General features: G+C 40.8%; 1 protein-coding gene across 1 annotated transcript in view; it reads left to right on the top strand.

Moving 5' to 3' along the window:
* Positions 1–21,295, top strand: part of LOC120534680 (zinc finger protein 836-like) — a 156,723-nt gene that overhangs the window by 115,803 nt on the left and 19,625 nt on the right. The window contains exon 6 of the mRNA XM_039762271.1: positions 5,270–6,229. Coding sequence (XP_039618205.1) covers positions 5,270–6,229 — 960 coding nt within the window. The remainder of the gene's footprint in view (positions 1–5,269; positions 6,230–21,295) is intronic.

Below are 21,295 nucleotides of genomic sequence, written 5' to 3' on the forward strand. Positions count from 1 at the left end.
CTTCTACCCTGCACCAAGATTTGAGCCACGCGTTAAGCCTTCTAATCTCCTCAATCTTACCTGGACTGGCGTGGCACAGGCAGAACTTCGGAGAAGACTACCTTGTCAGTTCTGCTCCTCAGCTTGGTACCTAACTCTTTGAATTTGGATCGCAGAACTGACAGACTACCCTTATGTATGTCATTTGTTCCAACGTGGACAATGACAACTGGATCCACCCGCTCTGGCCAAGAGCCTATCCACCCTTCCAGGGAGGTCTCCTACCTTTGCTCCCAGAAGGCAACACATCATGTGAGACTCTCTCTCTCTGGAGCACACCTGCCTTCAATCCCCTAATGATTGAGTCCCCAACTATCACTACCTCTCTCTTTTTGGGAACTGGTTTTGAGGTGGCCCGTTGGGGCTCCTCAACCCTGCCTACCACCTCAGAATTATCAGAGTCACCGTCCAGCTCCGCCAGGACATGATAACGATTAGACACTTCTAATTCTGGGGTTGATGCCCCCGGACAGTGTGCACCCTTTACCTTACGCCTTGTGACCGTGACCCACCTATTCCTACCTGTCTGGTCTGGAATCTCCTCCCGCGCCACCTTGGGGGTGCACACTATCTCTAAAGGACACCTGGGCCAAGTCCGCCAATTCTCTATTACAACGCAGGTCAGCCAACTCCTCCTCCAGTTCAGCGACCCTGAGCTCGAGGTGCTGGATCAGCTGGCATCTCTTGCAGATGTAGCCCTCATAGACAACTGGCTCTTCCAAACCATCATCTAAAAAGTCCAACATCCAACAGGACTTGCATTGCACTGGCCTCATTATTAAAATTTGATTTGGGATTACTAAGCTGCCTTAACTTAAAATTAAATTTCTTCTTCTTTCAGCTGCTCCTTAACTTAAATGGTAACACTAAGATCTGCTACAGATATTTTACACCTTTTCCCCTTAAGCTCCTGTACTGTTCTCCCTCTCAGCTGCCTGCTATTTGCCTTTCCATGAGGTTAACTTTACTTTTCTCTGTCTCTTCTCCTAACTTTGCGCTCTTCTTACTTATAAGCTCTTCACTCGCACTGTTTGTATTCCCCGTATTAATGAACCAATACGCTGTCGCCCACTTAACTGTTCTACCTCTGGACCGCTAAGGACTGTTTAATCTAAAATAAATAAAACTTTACTACCTTATTTGCTCCTACTGCTCCTTGTGCCTGATCGACGTCTTAACGCTGGCCGCTTACCTGCGCTACTGAGTTTCCACCTTTTACTGCTTTGAAGTCAGCCGGCCTTTTTCTTTTCCTTTAAACTAAGGAATCGCTGTTACGACGCGGTTATTTATTTACAAATGCCAATATCGGTTACTGCTGCTTTCTACCCTGCCGCCTCGATGCTAATTCAAATACAGATAACAAGAACAGGTACAAGTACAAATAACTTTTCCAAGCGCACTTCCAAACACCCAGCTACTTTTGCTCTTGTGCGGGTGAAAAAAAAGCAGAAAAAAGCTTTAAAAATTCCCACATGGTTCCTTAGCGGCAACCAAAACCCAAGTTTTTAAGAGCAAAATGTATTTTTTTATTTAAATCTCACACCACAGTACAAACCAACAGAGTCTAGCGTTTGCAAAGCACACGTCAGCATAAAGCACACGTCAGCCATGTGATCGATAGATAGAGGAAGTGGCTGCAAAAGGTGGTAGGGATGAGAATGCTGCGAGAGTTCATTCTACAATAAAATAAAATAAAAAGAGGAATAACCTTGGAGGTCAATCATCACCCCGAAAGTAAATAGTAGACATCACGTAGTACAGTGATCCCTCGCTATATTGCGCTTCGACTTTCGTGGCTTCACTCTATCGCGGATTTTATATGTAAGCATATCTAAATACAAACCGGATTCCAAAAAAGTTGGGACACTATACAAATCGTGAATAAAAACTGAATGCAATGATGTGGAGGTGCCAACTTCTAATATTTTATTTTATTAAGAATAGAACATAAATCACGGAACAAAAGTTTAAACTGAGAAAATGTATCATTTTAAGGGAAAAATATGTTGATTCAGAATTTTATGGTGTCAACAAATCCCAAAAAAGTTGGGACAAGGCCATTTTCACCACTGTGTGGCATCTCCCCTTCTTCTTACAACACTCAACAGACGTCTGGGGACCGAGGAGACCAGTTTCTCAAGTTTAGAAATAGGAATGCTCTCCCATTCTTGTCTAATACGGGCCTCTAACTGTTCAATCGTCTTGGGCCTTCTTTGTCGCACCTTCCTCTTTATGATGCGCCAAATGTTCTCTATAGGTGAAAGATCTGGACTGCAGACTGGCCATTTGAGTACCCGGATCCTTCTCCTACGCAGCCATGATGTTATGATTGATGCAGAATGTGGTCTGGCATTATCTTGTTGAAAAATGCAGGGTCTTCCCTGAAAGAGATGACGTCTGGATGGGAGCATATGTTGTTCTAGAACCTGAATATATTTTTCTGCATTGATGGTGCCTTTCCAGACATGCAAGCTGCCCATGCCACACGCACTCATGCAACCCCATACCATCAGAGATGCAGGCTTCTGAACTGAGCGTTGATAACAACTTGGGTTGTCCTTGTCCTCTTTGGTCCGGATGACATGGCGTCCCAGATTTCCAAAAAGAACTTTGAATCGTGACTCGTCTGACCACAGAACAGTCTTCCATTTTGTCACACTCCATTTTAAATGATCCCTGGCCCAGTGACAACGCCTGAGCTTGTGGATCTTGCTTAGAAATGGCTTCTTCTTTGCACTGTAGAGTTTCAGCTAGCAACGGTGGATGACACGGTGGATTGTGTTCACTGACAATGGTTTCTGGAAGTATTCCTGAGCCCATTCTGTGATTTCCTTTACAGTAGCATTCCTGTTTGTGGTGCAGTGTCGTTTAAGGGACCGGAGATCACGGGCATCCAGTATGGTTTTACGGCCTTGACCCTTATGCACAGAGATTGTTCCAGATTCTCTGAATCTTCGGATGATGTTATGCACAGTTGATGATGATAGATGCAAAGTCTTTGCAATTTTTCGCTGGGTAACACCTTTCTGATATTGCTCATCTATCTTTCTGTGCAACATTGTGGGAATTGGTGATCCTCTACCCATCTTGGCTTCTGAGAGACACTGCCACTCTGAGAAGCTCTTTTTATACCCAATCATGTTGCCAATTGACCTAATTAGTGTTTATTGGTCTTCCAGCTCTTCGTTATGCTCAAATTTACTTTTTCCAGCCTCTTATTGCTACTTGTCCCAACTTTTTTGGGATTTGTTGACACCGTGAAATTTTGAATCAACATATTTTTCCTTTAAAATGATACATTTACTCGGATTAAACATTTGATCTGTCATCTACGTTCTATTACAAATAAAATATTGACATTTGCCATCTCCACATCATTGCATTCAGTTTTTATTCACAATTTGTTTAGTGTCCCAACTTTTTTGGAATCCGGTTTGTATATATCACGGATTTTTTGCTGGTTCATGGATTTCTGCGGACAATGGGTCTTTTGATTTATGGTACATGCTTCCTCAGTTGCTTTGCCCAGTTGATTTCATACAAGGGACGCTATTGCAAGACGGCTGAGAAGCTACCCAATCAGAGCATGTATTACATGATAAATAAAACTCCTCCATGATATAAGATATGCTTCCCATGCGGTGCTTCACATTCTTGAAAGCCCAAACAGCACGTATTGATTTTTGATTGTTTGCTTGTCTGTCTCTCTCTCTCTCTCTCTCTCTCTTTCTCTCTCTCTCTGACATTCTCTGCTCCTGACAGAGGGGCTGTTCGCACACTGGCCTAGAGGATACGGACGCTACTCTAAAAAATGCTGAAAGACTACCTTCACATTGCTGCCTTCCTTGTAGCTGCTTTGTCCGGCGGTGCCTTGCATACTTAAAAGTCCAAACAATCCTATTGATTTTTGATTGTTTGCTTTTCTCTCTCTCTCTGACATTCTCTGCTCCTGACACGCACTCCTTTGAAGAGGAAGATATGTTTGCATTCTTTTAATTGTGAGACGGAACTGTCATCTCTGTCTTGTCATGGAGCACAGTTTAAACTTTTGACTAAAGGGTGTTATTTCATGTCTAGAGGGCTCTAATAATGTTAGAAAATGTATTTAGAAGGTTTCTATACTCTAACTGCGAAAACATTCGATTTATAAATAAAGAATCCTACTTCGCGCAAATTCATTTATCGCGGCAGAGTCTGGAATGGATTAACCGCGATAAACAATGAGTTGACTGTATATGTGTATCAAATTTCAGGTCAATAAGTCAAACGGTTTGTGAGTTACAGGTAATTTAAAATACTGGACAGACAAACCGCCATGGTAGCGTATTATTTAAGAAGATTACTATTATTATTTGTATCACTATTCTACTTTTGAGATTTAATAAAATAGTAATTTTTCATGCCAAAAAAATGCAATGCTTTTTAATTTTTTTTTTTTTTTGGGAATAAAAAATAATGCTAAGGAGGTTAAGTGAATGGAACATTCTCCATTCCTAGATCTCCATGGTGCAAGGAAAAAAGTTCACAAATCGGACATCAGGCAGGAGCAGGCAGTCAAAAGAAAGTTTCTTGTTGTGGACCACAAAACAGATTCAAGTCAGTTGTTCCTGAGGCTGCAAACTCTGTTGAGGTAAAGTCTAGAAAAATGAATCCAAATTCAATACAAAAAGTAATCCGTTATATCCGTGAACTATACATACAGTAAGAGAATGTGAAAGGAATACAATATTCAATGCAAATTTTAACAAAAAGTGTTGTTAACTGAGAGGAACGCCAGCGCTCCCTCCACTGTTCTGCACAGCATCCTAGTTTACCAAAGAAACTCTCTTCAATAAAGTGTTAAATGAAGATTATCGCTTTTTATCACAATTAATTCCATAAAATTAGAACAACATATACTTTTGATTAATATTTTAAGACTATGATGACAAAATGGTGAGGCAGTTCTGTAATGTAATTTAAAAAAAATGTTGACATCACTCTTGTCAGTTGGTTTTCTCAGATGTAACCCGTTTAGTTTACTTACTTCAACCTCTTGGCTTTAGTCATTGTGTTCATGTGGTAAGTTGTTGTAGTACAGGAAGAATAATTAAGTTGGGTGTCTTTCAACTTGCAAGTTAAATTTTATGATTGCTTATGCTTCTATAAAGTTGTTCATAATTTTAATCAGTATTTATTTAATCAGTAAGATGAAAATAAGCTTTCATTCTTCCTTTTAATTTTCATACAGGAAACAAACCTCACTGTTGTTCTGAATGTGACAAACAGTTTTGTCGTAGGAGTGATCTACAGAGACACCTTAGAATTCACACCGGAGAGAAGCCATTTTCCTGTTTGGAATGTGGCAAAGAGTTTTCAAGAAGAAGCGTTCTTCAGATCCACAAAAGAATCCACACAGGAGAGAAGCCGTATTGCTGTACAGAGTGTGGCAAACAATTCCGTGTCAGTAGTCAGCTTCTGAACCACCAAAGAATTCACACAGGAGAGAAGCCGTATTGCTGTTTGGACTGTGGTAAAGAGTTTTCAAGAAGAAGCCTTCTTCAGATCCATGAAAGAATCCACACTGGAGAGAAACCATATTGCTGTATGGAATGTGGCAAAGAGTTTTCAAGAACAAGCCTTCTTCAGACCCACAAAAGAATTCACACTGGAGAGAAGCCGTACTGTTGTTTGGAATGTGGCAAACGATTTTCACAAAAGAGCACTCTTACAAGACACAAAACAATCCACACAGAAGAGAAGCCATATTGCTGCTCTGAGTGTGGCAAGCAGTTTTTACAAAGGAGTAATCTTCATAGCCACCAAACAATTCACACCGGAGAAAAACCATATTGCTGTTTGGAATGTGGCAAAGAGTTTTCAAGGAGAAGCGTTCTTCAGATCCACCAAAGGATCCACACTGGGGAGAAGCCATACTGCTGTACAGTTTGCGGCAAACAATTCCGTGTCAGTAGTCAGCTTCTGAGCCACAAAAGAATTCACACAGGAGAGAAGCCGTATTGCTGTACAGAGTGTGGCAAAAAATTCAGTAGCAGGAGTCATCTTCTGAGCCACAAAAGAATTCACACAGGAGAGAAGCCATATTGCTGTTTGCACTGTGGCAAAGGATTTTCCAGAAGAAGCCTTCTTCAACGCCACAAAAGAATCCACAGTGGAGAGGACCCTTACATCTCTTTGGAATGTGACAAATGATTTTGTCACTGTCATAATCTTCAAAGCTGACAAAAGATTTTCCAGTGGAGAAATCTTGAAAACACACAAAGGAAATCGAATATCCTGAAAAACTACGCTTAAATCAGCTGTTGACTGGTGCAGACGCCATACCAAACTTCTGTTTTAAACAAAGTGCAGCACTGCACCAGGATATAACTGAGTGTATAAATGAGTTGCAATCAATGCAACCCCCACAGATGACACCAAAGTGGCTCACTAGAGGAACAACTCTCTGACTATTCAAATCAGATCAAAGAAAAGAACCCAAAACGCATCACCTCATAACGTGCCTCTCTGCCATGTTTAAACCCTTTACAGCAGAGTTTCTTAACACTAGAATTACCAGAGCCTACGAAAAAACTCGTAATTCCGTCCCACCTTAAATTGTTTCTTAAATCCCTTCACACCTCTCCGCCAGTGTCCTTTGTTCTCTAAATGTGCTGATAAAGAGAAGCTAGGAGCAGCCGGCTATTCCATCCCCCCACCAATTTAGAATGTGCACAAACGTCTCCCACCTCATGCCTTGATTGAGTATCTGGGAGTGAAGAAAAGTTTTAGAGTGGAAATAATAGATTGTTATTTGGAACGCAGCATTTCATGTCTGTTCCTTTTCTACAGTAATCTGTGTCAACACATTGTTAAAACAGAAACGTTTTTTATATTCTAGTAGTAGATGACAAAATGTAGGCATAAACTATATAATGTATGAAGCCTGAAGTCCAAATATCAAAGAAACATTTTCACAAAAGGTACAAATATAACACAACAATTGTGCTTTTATTCAAAAATATAACTGCAGAAACAAAAAGCCGCCTTAACATGCGACATTGACAGCCGTTTGTTGTAATTTCCTCCGTGGTTCAATAGAATCAGTCCCCGCCTGGGAATCAGAAGGTCGCGAGTTCGATCCTGCACCACTCCGTTTTGAGAAGTAAACTGCTCTTAGTCTTACTATTTTAGAATAAAAGCATACATTTGATTTCAGTCTGTAACAGCTAGAGTAATTTATGATCCTTGTAAAGGTTAGCTTTTTTTTATATTCACTTTTCATTCTCTGTCACGTTCAGAATCAATCCATACAACCCCATCTGACACGGCTGTTTTCACTAAAGACGCGCTATAGCTCTGCAGTGTACCACGATGCATACTAACGCACCCCAAAGGGTTCTGACACACAAACGCTGGTGAAGCTGCCTTCTTCGTATCTCACCGTGACTTGATTTTCTTTTTATTCAGTTTTATTGAGTGTTCCTGCCAGTCCCCGCATGTTGCTGTATGCTGTTTCTTTTTTACTCCAGGACATGCAGAGGAGAGAATGGTAAAGAGCAGTAACTTCGGCGCTATATGCAATCATCAGACACTCCCCATCTGCCCGTGTCGCTCAAACACAGGAACATATGTTGGTGTAAAAGTATAACAAAAGTGCACTTTTATTCAAGTGCACTTTTTCCATCGCCTTTTCCTGTAAGAAGCAATGTACACACTTCTCTCTATGCTGTGGTTTCTATTACACACCTGAAAGAAAGAGACAATATATGTGAAAATATAATCGCACTAATGCAATATTATTTGAAAAAGAACAGCGTCAGATCGGGTGTGAATTTATGCAGGAACTGGAAATTCTCTGATGCAGGACCTTCCCCCCAGGGAAGAAAATACAGTGTCAGGTGCTCATTCAGTGTAATAGGAACCATAGCACAGAGAGTTGTGTGTACTGCAACAAATACACGTGTCGTAAATGTAGGAAGGACGGTCCTTTGGAGTGTGGGAACTGTTAATATTTCAATGTGATGATTTTATATAGCACAAAATGAAAATCAGCACTTCTTAGCATTGCACCATGCAAGCTGTCGTATCAATCGCCTACTGTAACTTGCTTTCTTTTTTCTTCGGTTATACAGGTAGTCTTGAATAAAAGTGCACTTGTTTTGTTTGCGAAATGAAGTGTCTGCGTGCACTTTTCGTGGCATTATACGTGTATTTTTTGAGCATGCTCAAACACAGGAACATAAGTTGGTGTAAAAGTATAACAAAACAGCTGGCAGATGGTGAGTGTCTGATGATTGCATATAGCGCCGAAGTTACTGCTCTTTACCATTCTCTCCTCTGCATGTCCTGGAGTACAAAAGAAACAGCATACAGCAACATGCGGGGACTGGCAGGAACACTCAATAAAACTGAATAAAAAGAAAATCAAGTGACGGTGAGATACGAAGAAGGCAGCTTCGCCAGCGTTTGTGTGTCAGAACCCTTTGGGGGGCGTTAGTATGCATCGAGGTGCACTGCAGAGCTATAGCGCGTCTTTAGTGAAAACAGCCGTGTCAGATGGGGTTGTATGGATTGATTCTGAATGCGACTGAGAGAATGAAAAGTGAATTAAAAAAAAAAAAAACATAGCTAACCTTTACAGGGATCATCAATTACACCGGCTGTTACAGACTGAAATCAAATGTATGCTTTTATTCTAAAATAGTAAGACTAAGAGCAGTTTACTTCTCAAAACAGACTGGTGCAGAATCGAACTCACAACCTTTTGATTCCCAGGCGGGAAGTGATTCTATTGCACCACGGATGAAGTTATAATAAATGGCTGTCAATGTCGCATGTTAAGGCGGCTTTTTGTTTCTGCAGTTATATTTTTGAATAAAAGCGCAATTGTGTTATATTTGTACCTTTTATGAAAATGTTTCTTTGATATTTGGACTTCAGGCTTCATACATTATATAGTTTATGCCTACATTTTGTCATCTACTACTAGAATATAAAAAACGTTTCTGTTTTAACAATGTGTTGACACAGATTACTGTAGAAACAGAACAGACATGAAATGCGTGTGTTCCAAATAACGATCTATTATTTCCACTCTAAAACTCCACTTCACTCCCAGATACTCAATCAAGGCATGCGCTGGGAGAAGTTCGTGCACGTTCTAAATTGGTGGGGGGGATGGAGTAGCCGGCTGCTTCTAGCTTCTCTTTATCAGCACATTTAGAGGACAAAGGACGCTGGCGGAGGTGTGAAGGGATTTAAGAAGCGATTTAAGGTGGGACGGAATTACGAGTTTTTTCGTAGGCTCTGGTAATTCTAGTGTTAAATTATGGGTCACAACCCAGATTGGGGCATGGACATCTTTCTAATGGGTTGCCACATGACTGTCGTAAGGTTAGCCAAGATAGTCCTTGTGCAAATTATACACAACTGTCTATTTTTAGCATGCAAACAAAAAAGTGCTGTTAACTCATCACAGAGAGCATTTGTTTCTATGGCATGAAAATATAAAAAATATTCCCCACAACATCACCTTTCCTGTCGCAGCCCGTGAAACAATCAAACTGCAATGACTATCAAGGAAAGGCACCTTTACGAAATCGGGGGATAGACCGAATGAAAGATGAGATTAGTGCTGTGATTTCCTTCACCACACAGTTAGAAATGTTGAAGAGAAATGAACTGATGCAGCATAAGAATGTGACGGGCGAGTGAATTGGATCAGGGTCTGTGTGTTGTACGCTAAAATCTGTTTCAGTGGCCATGGTCAATAGATCATTGTGTGCTCGCCATTCTGCAGTACACTGAATCAAAATCTGTACCAGGAGGTGCAAGAAAGATTCTCCGTTAAGTAAAAGGTGCCTCTGTAATGAAGAATAGAATACCATCTCATCACACCATTCTAAAGGGCTTCGATAAATCTCAGTGTATGGGTAGCGTGAAAGACATGTTTGGACCACTGAGAACGGTAAGAACACCAGAAAATATGAAAACATCAAGACAAGGTGGAGACATCCAGCATAAGGTCAGTGTGCAGCATTAAACATTTAAAATGAAACCGTTCTCTGAATTGATTTCTCCTATAACCTGGATAAAGTACAGAGAGTGCATACATTTATGAATAATTTAGCTACTTTTTTTACTGAATTGTAAATAAAAACTAGGATATGCTGAAAATGTCATTTTGAAATAATGCATGTATTGTTAATTGTGATACTCTTTTAATTTTTTTTTTTTTTTTTAGAACAATATGCTATTTAAGGTAAAATAAATAAACTGCATTCATTTCTTATTTTGTGATTATTTTGTTCCTTATCTGGTGCCACAAATCAAGTGACAGAGTTAAGTGACCATTCATAATGTCCTTTCAAAACTCCTCAGATATCCATCTCAAGAATTTCTTTCTCTCAGCTTTACTAAAAATTACATGGAGCATTTATACTGGCAGTGGTAGGCCTCAGGAATCTTGTCCATGTTTACCAATAAAGTTATTGTTTCATTAACAACATCCTTTCCTTTTTAGAACTATTCAGGTGAGAAATATGCTTGAAATGAAGTAACTTTTACTGTATTTTATTATTATTATTATTATTATTATTGTGTTGTGAGGTAGACCACAGCTCCTTCTCCTTCCATATCACAGTACAGCCACAGGGCGTCCCCCTGACAGAAATGGCTCGGTGGGGGGTGCCCACTTCCATACTGGTGAGTAATGAAAGATCAGAATGTATGTTTCTATGCCATCCCAGGGGCATACTGCACCGAGCAGTTAGGTTGGCCCTTGGCCTCTTAGGGCTCATTTAAACTTCACACTCAGAACGCGTCCGTGCCCACATCATGGCTGCCACGCGTTCCCAGCGTTCATTTCACGCGTCCTCTGAGCAGGTCCTCAGAAATTAGCGCGATGCGTGTGCGAGTTGCAGTACCAGCAAAAAGTCGGGGGGCGCAGTGTGCTAAAAGTCGGAACGTGACGTCAGTGTCTCTGTTTACTATCAACATGTGACAGAAAGCCTCCATGCAGATCCTACGGGATGAATGCTTCGATGTCGTGAAGCAAAATGCCGACATACAGATGCATTCGTGGTGCTTTTATATTCAAGCGTCATATATTCCCGATCGTAATGACACGATACATTTTAAAAGTCTCACATACCATCTTTGGTGCCATTTTTTTTTTTTTGCAACTTCACAACAGCAACATAATGTATAGCGCTGTATTTGAGCCACTGAGAAAAAAAAAAAGGACACGGTGAAAGCGTGTATTTTGAGATTAAAGTGGAAATTTCGGCTTTAATCTCGAAATGTCCACTTTAACCTCGTAGTTGACTTTATCATTAATGCAGACCATCGTAAAGGTCATCCCAGTTTTTAATCGCTACGAGCTTCTTGGACCTGACAGCTGCAGCAAGCAGCAAAAGATCACCACACAGAACAAATTAAATGTCTGAAATTCCAACTCTCTGCACATTTAGAATCTTTAGATTTGTACTTGATACCACTTTCAGGATCAAATGCATTAAAGTGTGTATGTTACATTTTACATATAATTTCGTTTAAATAATGAATACTGTTAATGATTACACACCTGAGGGTGTCACGGTGCGGTAAGGTGTCATCAGAATTTAATAGGTGTTCTAGGCAATTCACAACACAGAGAAGCCGAACATGTTCTCACCGTGATAATATCTTGCACTGCCACCTGGTGGATTCCTCCAGATTTACGTAAAGTACGCGTGCAAATGTAAACACTACAACGCTTGCGTAGCAGGAGAGTCCGCTGCAGCATGCGTTGCGTCATGTGAAGTATAACTCCGGCCTAACACATCAGTGCAGGTCTGTGCCATCGTGCTGCTGCTCAGCTTCATCGAGTTCAGCCTGCTGGTTGCTACCTGTGTCTGCAGCTGGCTCAGCTGATGTACTGTTCTGTAAGGTCAGTCAGTTCACCCTTTTTTCAGTAAATCTTGCTGACTACACCAATGTGGGTGGGTGGGTTCGTGGAAGGACAAAAGAAGACTGCAAGGAAGTGTTGAGTTCTCAGGTTGATCACTATTTTTAATGTTATTTTGATTATGTCCAAAGAAAACAGTGAAAAACAAGTAAAAATTTCAGAAATTATAGCAGTTTTCTCAGCTCTAGGAATTCACAGCTCAGTAGAGGGGGTCTTGACTTGGAGCTCCATCTTTTATGACGTTCAGATCTAGATGGAGTGGTGTGTGTCTGTCTGTCTCTCTCTTTTCTTTCTCTCTCTCTCTGTCTGTCTGTCTGTGTGTGTGTCTCTCTCTCTCTGTCTCCGTCTCTCTTTCTGTCTCTCTCTCTCTCTGTCTGTGTCTCTGTCTCTCTTTCTCTCTCTCTCTCTCTCTCTGTCTGTCTGTCTGTCTGTCTGTCTGTCTGTGTGTGTGTCTCTCTCTGTCTCTTTCTCTCTCTCTCTCTCTCTCTCTCTGTCTGTGTGTGTCTCTCTTTCTCTTTCTCTCTCCCTCTGTCTGTGTCTGTCTGTCTCCGTCTCTCTGTTTCTCTCTGTCTCTCTCTCTTTCTCTCTCTCTCTCTCTCTGTCTGGAGATGATCCTGTTCAGAGGATGCAGTGGATTCTCCATGATTGACAGGAGCCTGCTCAGCGCCCGTCGCTCTGCCACGGATGTCAAACTGTCCAGCTCCATGCCTACAATAGAGCCTGCCTTCTTAACAAGTTTGTCCAGGCGTGAGGCGTCCTTCATCTTTATGCTGCCTCCCCAGCACACCACCGCGTAGAAGAGGGCGCTCACCACAACCGTCTGATAGAACATCTGCAGCATCTTATTGCAGATGTTGAAAGATGCCAGCCTTCTAAGGAATTATAGTCGGCTCTGTCCTCTCTTGCACAGAGCATCAGTATTGGCATTGGCAGTAATCAAGTCAGCTAAATACAAATGCATTTATTAATTTTGTCAGCATCTTTAAATGTTACAATAGATCACAGCTTTGCAATGTTCCTCAGATGGAAGAATGCAGTCTTGGTAATATTATTAATATCCGATCTTTAATTAAGGTCAGAATCAATAATAACACCTAAATTCTTAACCTCTGGTTTGATTCACACAGAGCCGGATGATCAATTCTGTTTCTTAGATTCTCATTTTTCTTATTGCTGTCAATAACTGAGAATTGTGTTTCTTCCTTGTTTAGTTTTATGAAAGTCCCATTCATCCATTCTGTTATTCTAGTAAGGCCGTGGATTAAAGGGTTTAGAGCCTCTGGGTCATCAGGCTCAATGGACAAGTAGAGCTGTGTGCCATCAGCATCGCTAAGGTAATTTATATTATACTTTGAAATTATGTGGCTTAACAGATGCATGTAAAATCGACCCCTGCGGTACACCATATTGAATATTATGTATTTTTAATGCACTATTTACATAACTAACAACGAATTTCCTTCCAGTTATGTATAATTTAAACCAGTCTAAGTCAGCACCTGACAGCCCTCCCCACTGCTAAAGTGGTTTTTAAGAATATCATCATGTTCTGTGGTATTAAATGCTACGCGCAGATCCAACTGAACAAGTACAGATATTTTATTTGCATCTGCAGTTCCTAATTTCACTTGAACTGTTTCAGTACTTTGATTTGATCAAAAGCCTGCATGATACTTATCAAGAATAACATTTGTATTCAAATAATAACTTAATTGCTGAAAACTACTTTTTCTAGAATTTTACTGAGAAAAGACAAATTGGAGATTGGCCTATAATTGTCTAAGATACAACAATCAGGGTTGGTTTTCTTGAACAAAGGCTTAATTACAGCAGTTTTGGAAGAATCTTGTAAAATGTCAGAGTCTAATGAACAATTTACTATTTCAAGAACGTTGTTGATAAGAAGATCAGAAACTTCTCTAAAGAAGAATGTTTGGTCAGATACCCCACTGGACTGTTATAACTGACTAATTATTCTACAAAGTTCAGATAAGCTCATTTTAGTGAAGCAGCTTAGTTCACAATGCTGACCTGGTTGAGGCTCAATAAATTTTTCATTTGAAGTCAGTTTAATATTATTCATCTTTTCTTTGAAATATACTGCTAAACCTTCACTTTTAGCCTCTGATGCTTTCACTACTACTGGAGCTACGTTTAAAAGGTGATTAACGGTTGAAAGTAAGAGTTTTGGATTTCCTACGCTGTTATTAATAATTTTAGATTAGTAAGACGTTGTCTCCAGATGAAGTGTCAAGTTTTATTTCCCATGATCTGTAGCTTTAATTGCTAAATGCCAAACTCTATCAATAAGTCCAGTTATGTTTCTAACCAAATCTTCATTTATCTAATATACGTTTGTTCATTTGCCATTATTTTCCATATTTTGTTTTACGTAATCGCTCCACTTAAACAATATGAATTTGAATCACACGATGCACTTGTCACCCGCTGGGCTGGCTACTTTGAGCAGATGTTCAAAGCTGATCCTCCAGCTAGGACGTTCAACATCTCTGGGTCCACGGTTCTTGAGGCTGATCCTCCAATTAGCTGAGAGTCCCCCAGTCTCACTGAGATTGCACAGGTGGTGAACCAGTGAGGGTAGAGAAGGCTGCAGGGTTCTTTGGTATCCTGGTTGAACTTCTCCAGTCTGGTGGTAAGGCTGTCCTCCTGGCATTGCAATAAATCTTTGCTTCCATCTAGGAGACAGCCATCTTCCCAATTTTCTGGAAAACGGGACTTGTCATCCTTATCTAGAAAGGAAAGGGTGATTTCCTGGATTGTGGCAACTGCAGGGGGAAAACACTATTCTTGGTGCCAGGTAAGGTCCTTGCTAGGGTCATCCTTAAAAGGATCCAGGATCACTTGTTCTGATACCAGCGACCGGAACAGTCTGGTTTTATGCCTAAAAAGTCCTACCACTGACCGTATCCCAGCACTGAGGGTTCTCATTGACTGCAAATGCAAATATCGGCAGAGTTTCTTTGCAGCCCTTGTCGATTTTCATAAAGTGTTCGACTCAGTTGATCAAGCTGCCCTGTGGGACATCTTGAGACTTCGTGGGATCCCCTCAAGGTTCCTGGATATCATGGCTGACCTGTACACTGGTACTGTGAGGGCCGTGCAGAGTGGAGGCAGAACCTCTGTGTTTTTCCCCAGTTGATTCTGTTGTTCATCAGGGGTGTGTTTTTTCTCCTACTCTGTTCAATGATCATATGGACTGGGTGTTGGGCAAGGTCGTGAGGTCCAGCAGCTGTGGGGCATCTGTTGGAGAAGAAAGATTCACTGATCTTAATTTTGCTGCCGATGCTGTGATCTTTGCAGAGTCAATGGGCACTCTGATCAGGGCTCTTGACAGACTGAGTGAGGAGTCTGACTGAGGAGTCTGGAAATGTGAGTGTTCTGGACAGAAACCAAGATCTAGGCCTTTAATGACCTCTTGCGCATAACCATCAGCAATGCGTCTGTCTGCGGTGAGAGTGTCGACTTTATCAAGATGTTTACTTACCTCGGTAGTGACATTCATGTCTCTGGTGACTCTTCCTATCAAGTCAGCAGATGGATTGGCAGAGTAATGGGGGTCATGAGGTCACTGGAAAGGGGTGTGAGGTACTCCTGGTATCTCTGGAAAAGGACAAACCTCCAAGTCTTTAGAGTCCTGGTGCTTCCTGTTTTGCTATTTGACTGTGAGACATGGACTCTATCCAGTGACCTGAGATGAAGACTGGACACCTTTGGTACTGTGTCTCTTCGGTGTATCCTTGGGCACAGCTGGTCTAACTTTGTGTTGAGTCCCAAATGAGGCACATTACTTGCATTGTGAGGGCGGCACTATGGCCATGTGGTGCGATTCCCCGAGGGTGATCAGGCACACAGAATCTTCATTGTTGAGTACCCGAGCGGCTGGACCAGACCAAGGGGACACCCGTGTAACACCTGGCTGTGGCAGATAGAGGGTCATTTCCCGAGGTTGGGACTGGTCTGCCTTTGGGATCCTGATGTGGTTCGTTGTGTGATGGGTGTAGCAACACGCTGTACAGTGCATGCTCCTCAACCTGATGCTCTTTTAATATAACTGGACAGATTTCAACCTCTTTATTTATTTTCCAACTCTGTTGAAATGAACCACAAAGCAATTCTGGATTGAAGACTTAAATCATTTCTGTAACAAAGATATTGTTTTATGAGAAGAGTTTTACTTCTCCAAAGGCCAGTTAAGTCTTCATCATTTCAGATACACTTAAGCAGTTTTTACTGTTGTAACACGGTTTGGAGATCTGCCCATCCAACCACCACCTTGTCTTGTTAAAGACAACTGAATAAACACTATATCTTAAAAAATAATTTCGTAAACTAAAATATAAAAAAGTCTGGAAACTACAACTAACTAAAAGTGAGAAAACAAAACTGTTTTTTAAATTTTAATTTTGATGCTCACCACACTACTCTTTGAACATAATGTGCATGCGTGTGTGCAGCTGACGGGATATTTATTAACTAGTATTTAAAACCGCACAGTCTCGACATTAGTTTGGAGACAAGTATTGATTTCAGCGCATGTGCGAGTAACCCTCGCTACCGACTTTTGAAACTGTGGATTTCATTGGTCTCTTCATCCATCAATCAGCGTTCCGTGCTAGAGCCGAGAGCGAATAGGAAAGCCTTGTCACTTCTCGAAGACTCATTCCGGCGATTTCCGCTGAAAGCAAAGAGCAGGCAACTTTCATCAGACTTCACTGAAAAGGAGCTTAAATTTAAACATGACACTCGTTACTTTGAAAGATACAACTAAACACTTTGAAAGTTTTAGCTGTGGAGGATTTGTCAGACTCGAACAGCAACGTCCAATTCTTCAAATCCAGTCAGTATTTAAACTGGAAAAAATGTTATTTAATACACTGTTAATAGAAAGCTAATTAATGTTGAATTCACATAAGTGTCTGCTTAATTTCAATAGAATATCAGTTTCTCGTAGTTGTTTAGATTATAGTATTGTCCTTTATACTCGGTAAGTTAACATGAAATAGAGCTTTCCTGTCTGTAAAACAGGGTGTTCAATAAGCCAGTAGTCTCACTTCTAGCATGGACTGTTAGATTAGTTTACAAACAGCAGATTGGCATGCCGTCTTCTGACACGTAATATGACTGTATGATCAGACTTACAGAGAATAGAAACGAGATAAATAAGCCTTGAAAAGAGCTTTCTTTAAAGAAGAACTTGTTTTCTTTGCATTATCATTTTTTCTCTATTTTTGTGTGAACTGTTTTGCTTTGAATTTTACTAAAAGTTTTAAAAGGAGGGCATTTGTGTTGTGAGTTTATTTCAAAGCATGTCACACTGTTGCCTGAACTGTCCTAATGAAGTACACTTAGAGCTGCAGAACTTTGGTAATTTTGGACAAACTCAGCTACATCCAGTACACCAAAAGAAGGTGGGAAATTCAGTCTTATAACCTTACTTTTCGCAGATATTGCTTGTTTATTGACGTTACCTTTGCAGTATAAATTACGCATTTAACCAGCATGCAGTTAATGTCATCCGAGCCGACGTTACGCGTACACGTTTAGTTTTAATCAGGTTATTACAATACAATGCAAAGTTATTTTTGTATGGTCCAAAATCACACAAGAAGTGCCGCACTGGGCTTTAACAGGCCCTGCCTCTTGACGGCCCCCAGGCCTCGACTCTCTATTAGTGCTTTATGTTTCAGCCTGGGTGGTGCGATGTCGCAGAATGCATTCCCGTCAACCTATTATGATAAACTTCTCTATGTTAAGTGGTCCAAAAACGCAAAATGGATGGAGTGTCGTAGTATTACCAGTAGCCGTCCCACCAGTGCTGGGTTAACCATAAAAGCAAAGTAAGCACATGCTTAGGGCATCTAAGGGTCTTAATCCAGCCCTGCATCCCACGTGCACTTTAGAACCGGTCATCAACTTGAAGCTAAGCATGTTCGGGCTCGGCCATTATATGGATGGGAGACCATGTAGCCAAAGTCGGCTTGGTGTTGGTGAGACCAGCAGGTGGCGCTTATCCTATGTTATAAAACTAGGATCCTAATACTGTACTTAGAATGAAGCTCTGCGGCGTAAGCGAGACCTTTTCAAGGCAGCCCGAGTGACGTCATCCGGAGCGACAGAATCTGAAGACAGGAGCAGCCTCGTACTGATAGGCGCTTATGCAGAAGATGATTCGAGATATTAGCGAATGTTTGCAAGTGAACGTCTTTAGAAAAAAAAAATCCTATCACTGAAAGACAGCGGGTAAGTGCTCGGGGTTTGTGGACGACACTTCATGAGTGTGTGAGTTTTCATTCGCTTCGCTGAGATTTAATACAATCGGAGGCGAGCCGCGCGTTCGTGTCCTTCAGCACATCCCCGGACTTGAAGCCACGTGAGTCCCGCATGTCTTTACTGTTCATTGGTGTTTGTTCCCCTGGTTTGCTTCACGATTACAAATCCCATTTCTACTTCACGCCTTTTCCTTTCCGTGTATTCTTTTAGTCACGATCCCCCTCGAATCGACGAGCATGAAGAGGCGACCACTCCTCACACAGCGCTTTCATTTCTGCCAGTCGGATGTTGGAACAGCAGCGAGCACTCAGTCAGTCTCTTTCATTCATTTAAAAGAGAGAAACGAGCTGAACAAACTGGAGAAGAGTCGGAGTGGATACGAGCCAAGAACGAGTACAGATAAACCGAGTCAGAGGGAATTGTACTGCTGCCGTGCTGCTGTTACTCCTCCGTTAACTTTCATATCATAAAGACGTATAAATTAAATATTAATGACTAGCAAAGGTTGACGGCCATCATCATCAGTTTGTCTGTATATTTATATACACGGCCTAACATTCTGATAGCTAATTAATCCATTTTACCGACAATATATTTGCATACATTGCTTAGAAGAAGCAAAGCATGTTTTATATTAAAATATATAAAATGCGGCAAAATCATATTTCTATATAAAGTACAATCCAGTAATATCCGTATTGAGTATTCGAGAATTTAACAGACATGTTTGGTCAGTATTTCAATTTGTACCTCGGGCTGTTTATGGTTTGCAGTGTTCTTGTCTACCCTTTGCGTGTTTTTGCCCTTCTTCTTTCTAAAGATGTGCAGGTTTAATGTTCTGGAAAGTCTAACTTGTCTTGTGTCTGTGGACTCTAATGTGAGTGTAGCCTGTGATGGCCCATAGTGGGTTCCCATATCCCTGTGTCTTTTTCTTGTGTTTGCTTTGTACTGCGCTGTGGTTGTGAGGTGAACGCCAAGTCCCATATGATGGCTGCTGTCATGTTGAGACTAACAAGGCTTTGTGGATCTCCACCAGGCACTTTTAGGTGGACACCAGGCCTGCCATTCTTCTTCTGGGGAAAAGCCTCTTTGATTTAATTAGAATATTCATGAGGGTCCGTAATGAGTTTTTTTTTTCTGCCCCCCTCCCACACTTCTGGTTTCCCACAGCAAGTTAGTCTATCAGGAGCACAGATCTGCAGGACGCTGAAGATGACTGAGACATACAAACCCTTAACTATTCACAATGTCCTCTGTTTATTGGCTTTGTAAAGCTCCTTTGATGCTTGATGTTTAGATCTCGTTTCATCTTCTCTTTGCTTTTCCTTGTGAGGGTCACACTGCTCTTTAAATCTGTGAGGCAGAATTTCAGCTCCTCCTCATGTCTGCCATCATTATTTTTTAATCAATTCAAATTTTTATCCCGATTTCTTTGAAGCTTCTTATGATGGCTGTCACTAATCAATCAATCAACATTTATTTATATAGCACATATTCATACAAAAAAATGTAGCTCAAAGTGCTTTACAAAATGAATAGAAAAATAGAAGACACAATAAAAAATAAACATAAGTCAACATTAATTAACATAGAATAAGAGTAAGGTCTAACTAATGACAAGGGTGTGTAAAATAAAGCCTCTCTGATTGTCACCCCATACGGTGGCCTTCATGTGCCACACTACTACAGCTGTCCCTCTCTATTCATAATTTCTCTACCTGAAAAGTTACAACTCTTGACAATTTGTAGTCAGAATTCATTATCTGAATTGAAAACCTGCTCTTGGGCCAGGTGCCCACCAGTGAAACGCGATGGGGTTGAGGGTCGTGGCATCTCGTGCTCTCGTTGTTTAAAAGTGTTGTGCTTTTGCTTGTTTTGTTTATTAGTATATTAAATGTGGCCATCCTCTATTTGTGTTAGGATTGTGCTACCCCATAATAACTCGGTTCAGGACTGTGGTTGCTCAAATGTAAAGAAAGACTAATTTTACAGGTTTTATTTTCTATCTCTAAGAATTGGATAAAGTTTTTTACATTTTTGTAAAAAACGGGAAACCCCATCTGATCAGAGTTTCTATAAGTAGGTTGACCAACAAAGAAAAGAGAAAAAATCTATCTATCTATCTATCTATCTATCTATCTATCTATCTATCTATCTATCTATCTATCTATCTATCTATCTATCTATCTATCTATCTATCTATCTATCTATCTATCTATCTATCTATCTATCTATCTATACACACACACACACAGTGGTGTGAAAAACTATTTGCCCCCATCCTGATTTCTTATTCTTTTGCATGTTTGTCACACAAAATGTTTCTGATCATCAAACACATTTAACCATTAGTCAAATATAACACAAAATGCAGTTTTTAAATGATGGTTTTTATTATTTAGGAAGAAAAAAAAATCCAAACCTACATGGCCCTGTGTGAAAAAGTAATTGCCCCCTGAACCTAATAACTGGTTGGGCCACCCTTAGCAGCAATAACTGCAATCAAGCGTTGCGATAACTTGCAATGAGTCTTTTACAGCGCTCTGGAGGAATTTTGCCCACTCATCTTTGCAGAATTGTTGTAATTCAGCTTTATTTGAGGGTTTTCTAGCATGAACCGCCTTTTTAAGGTCATGCCATAGCATTTCAATTGGATTCAGGTCAGGACTTTGACTAGGCCACTCCAAAGTCTTCATTTTGTTTTTCTTCAGCCATTCAGAGGTGGATTTGCTGGTGTGTTTTGGGTCATTGTTCTGTTGCAGCACCCAAGATCGCTTCAGCTTGAGTTGACGAACAGATGGCCGGACATTCTCCTTCAGGATTTTTTGGTAGACAGTAGAATTCATGGTTCCATCTATCACAGCAAGCCTTCCAGGTCCTGAAGCAGCAAAACAACCCCAGACCATCACACTACCACCACCATATTTTACTGTTGGTATGATGTTCTTTTTCTGAAATGCTGTGTTCCTTTTACGCCAGATGTAACGGGACATTTGCCTTCCAAAAAGTTCAACTTTTGTCTCATCAGTCCACAAG

This window comes from Polypterus senegalus, chromosome 8 (genome assembly GCF_016835505.1).
Source record: "Polypterus senegalus isolate Bchr_013 chromosome 8, ASM1683550v1, whole genome shotgun sequence".
In the NCBI taxonomy this organism is placed as follows: Eukaryota; Metazoa; Chordata; class Cladistia; order Polypteriformes; family Polypteridae; genus Polypterus; species Polypterus senegalus.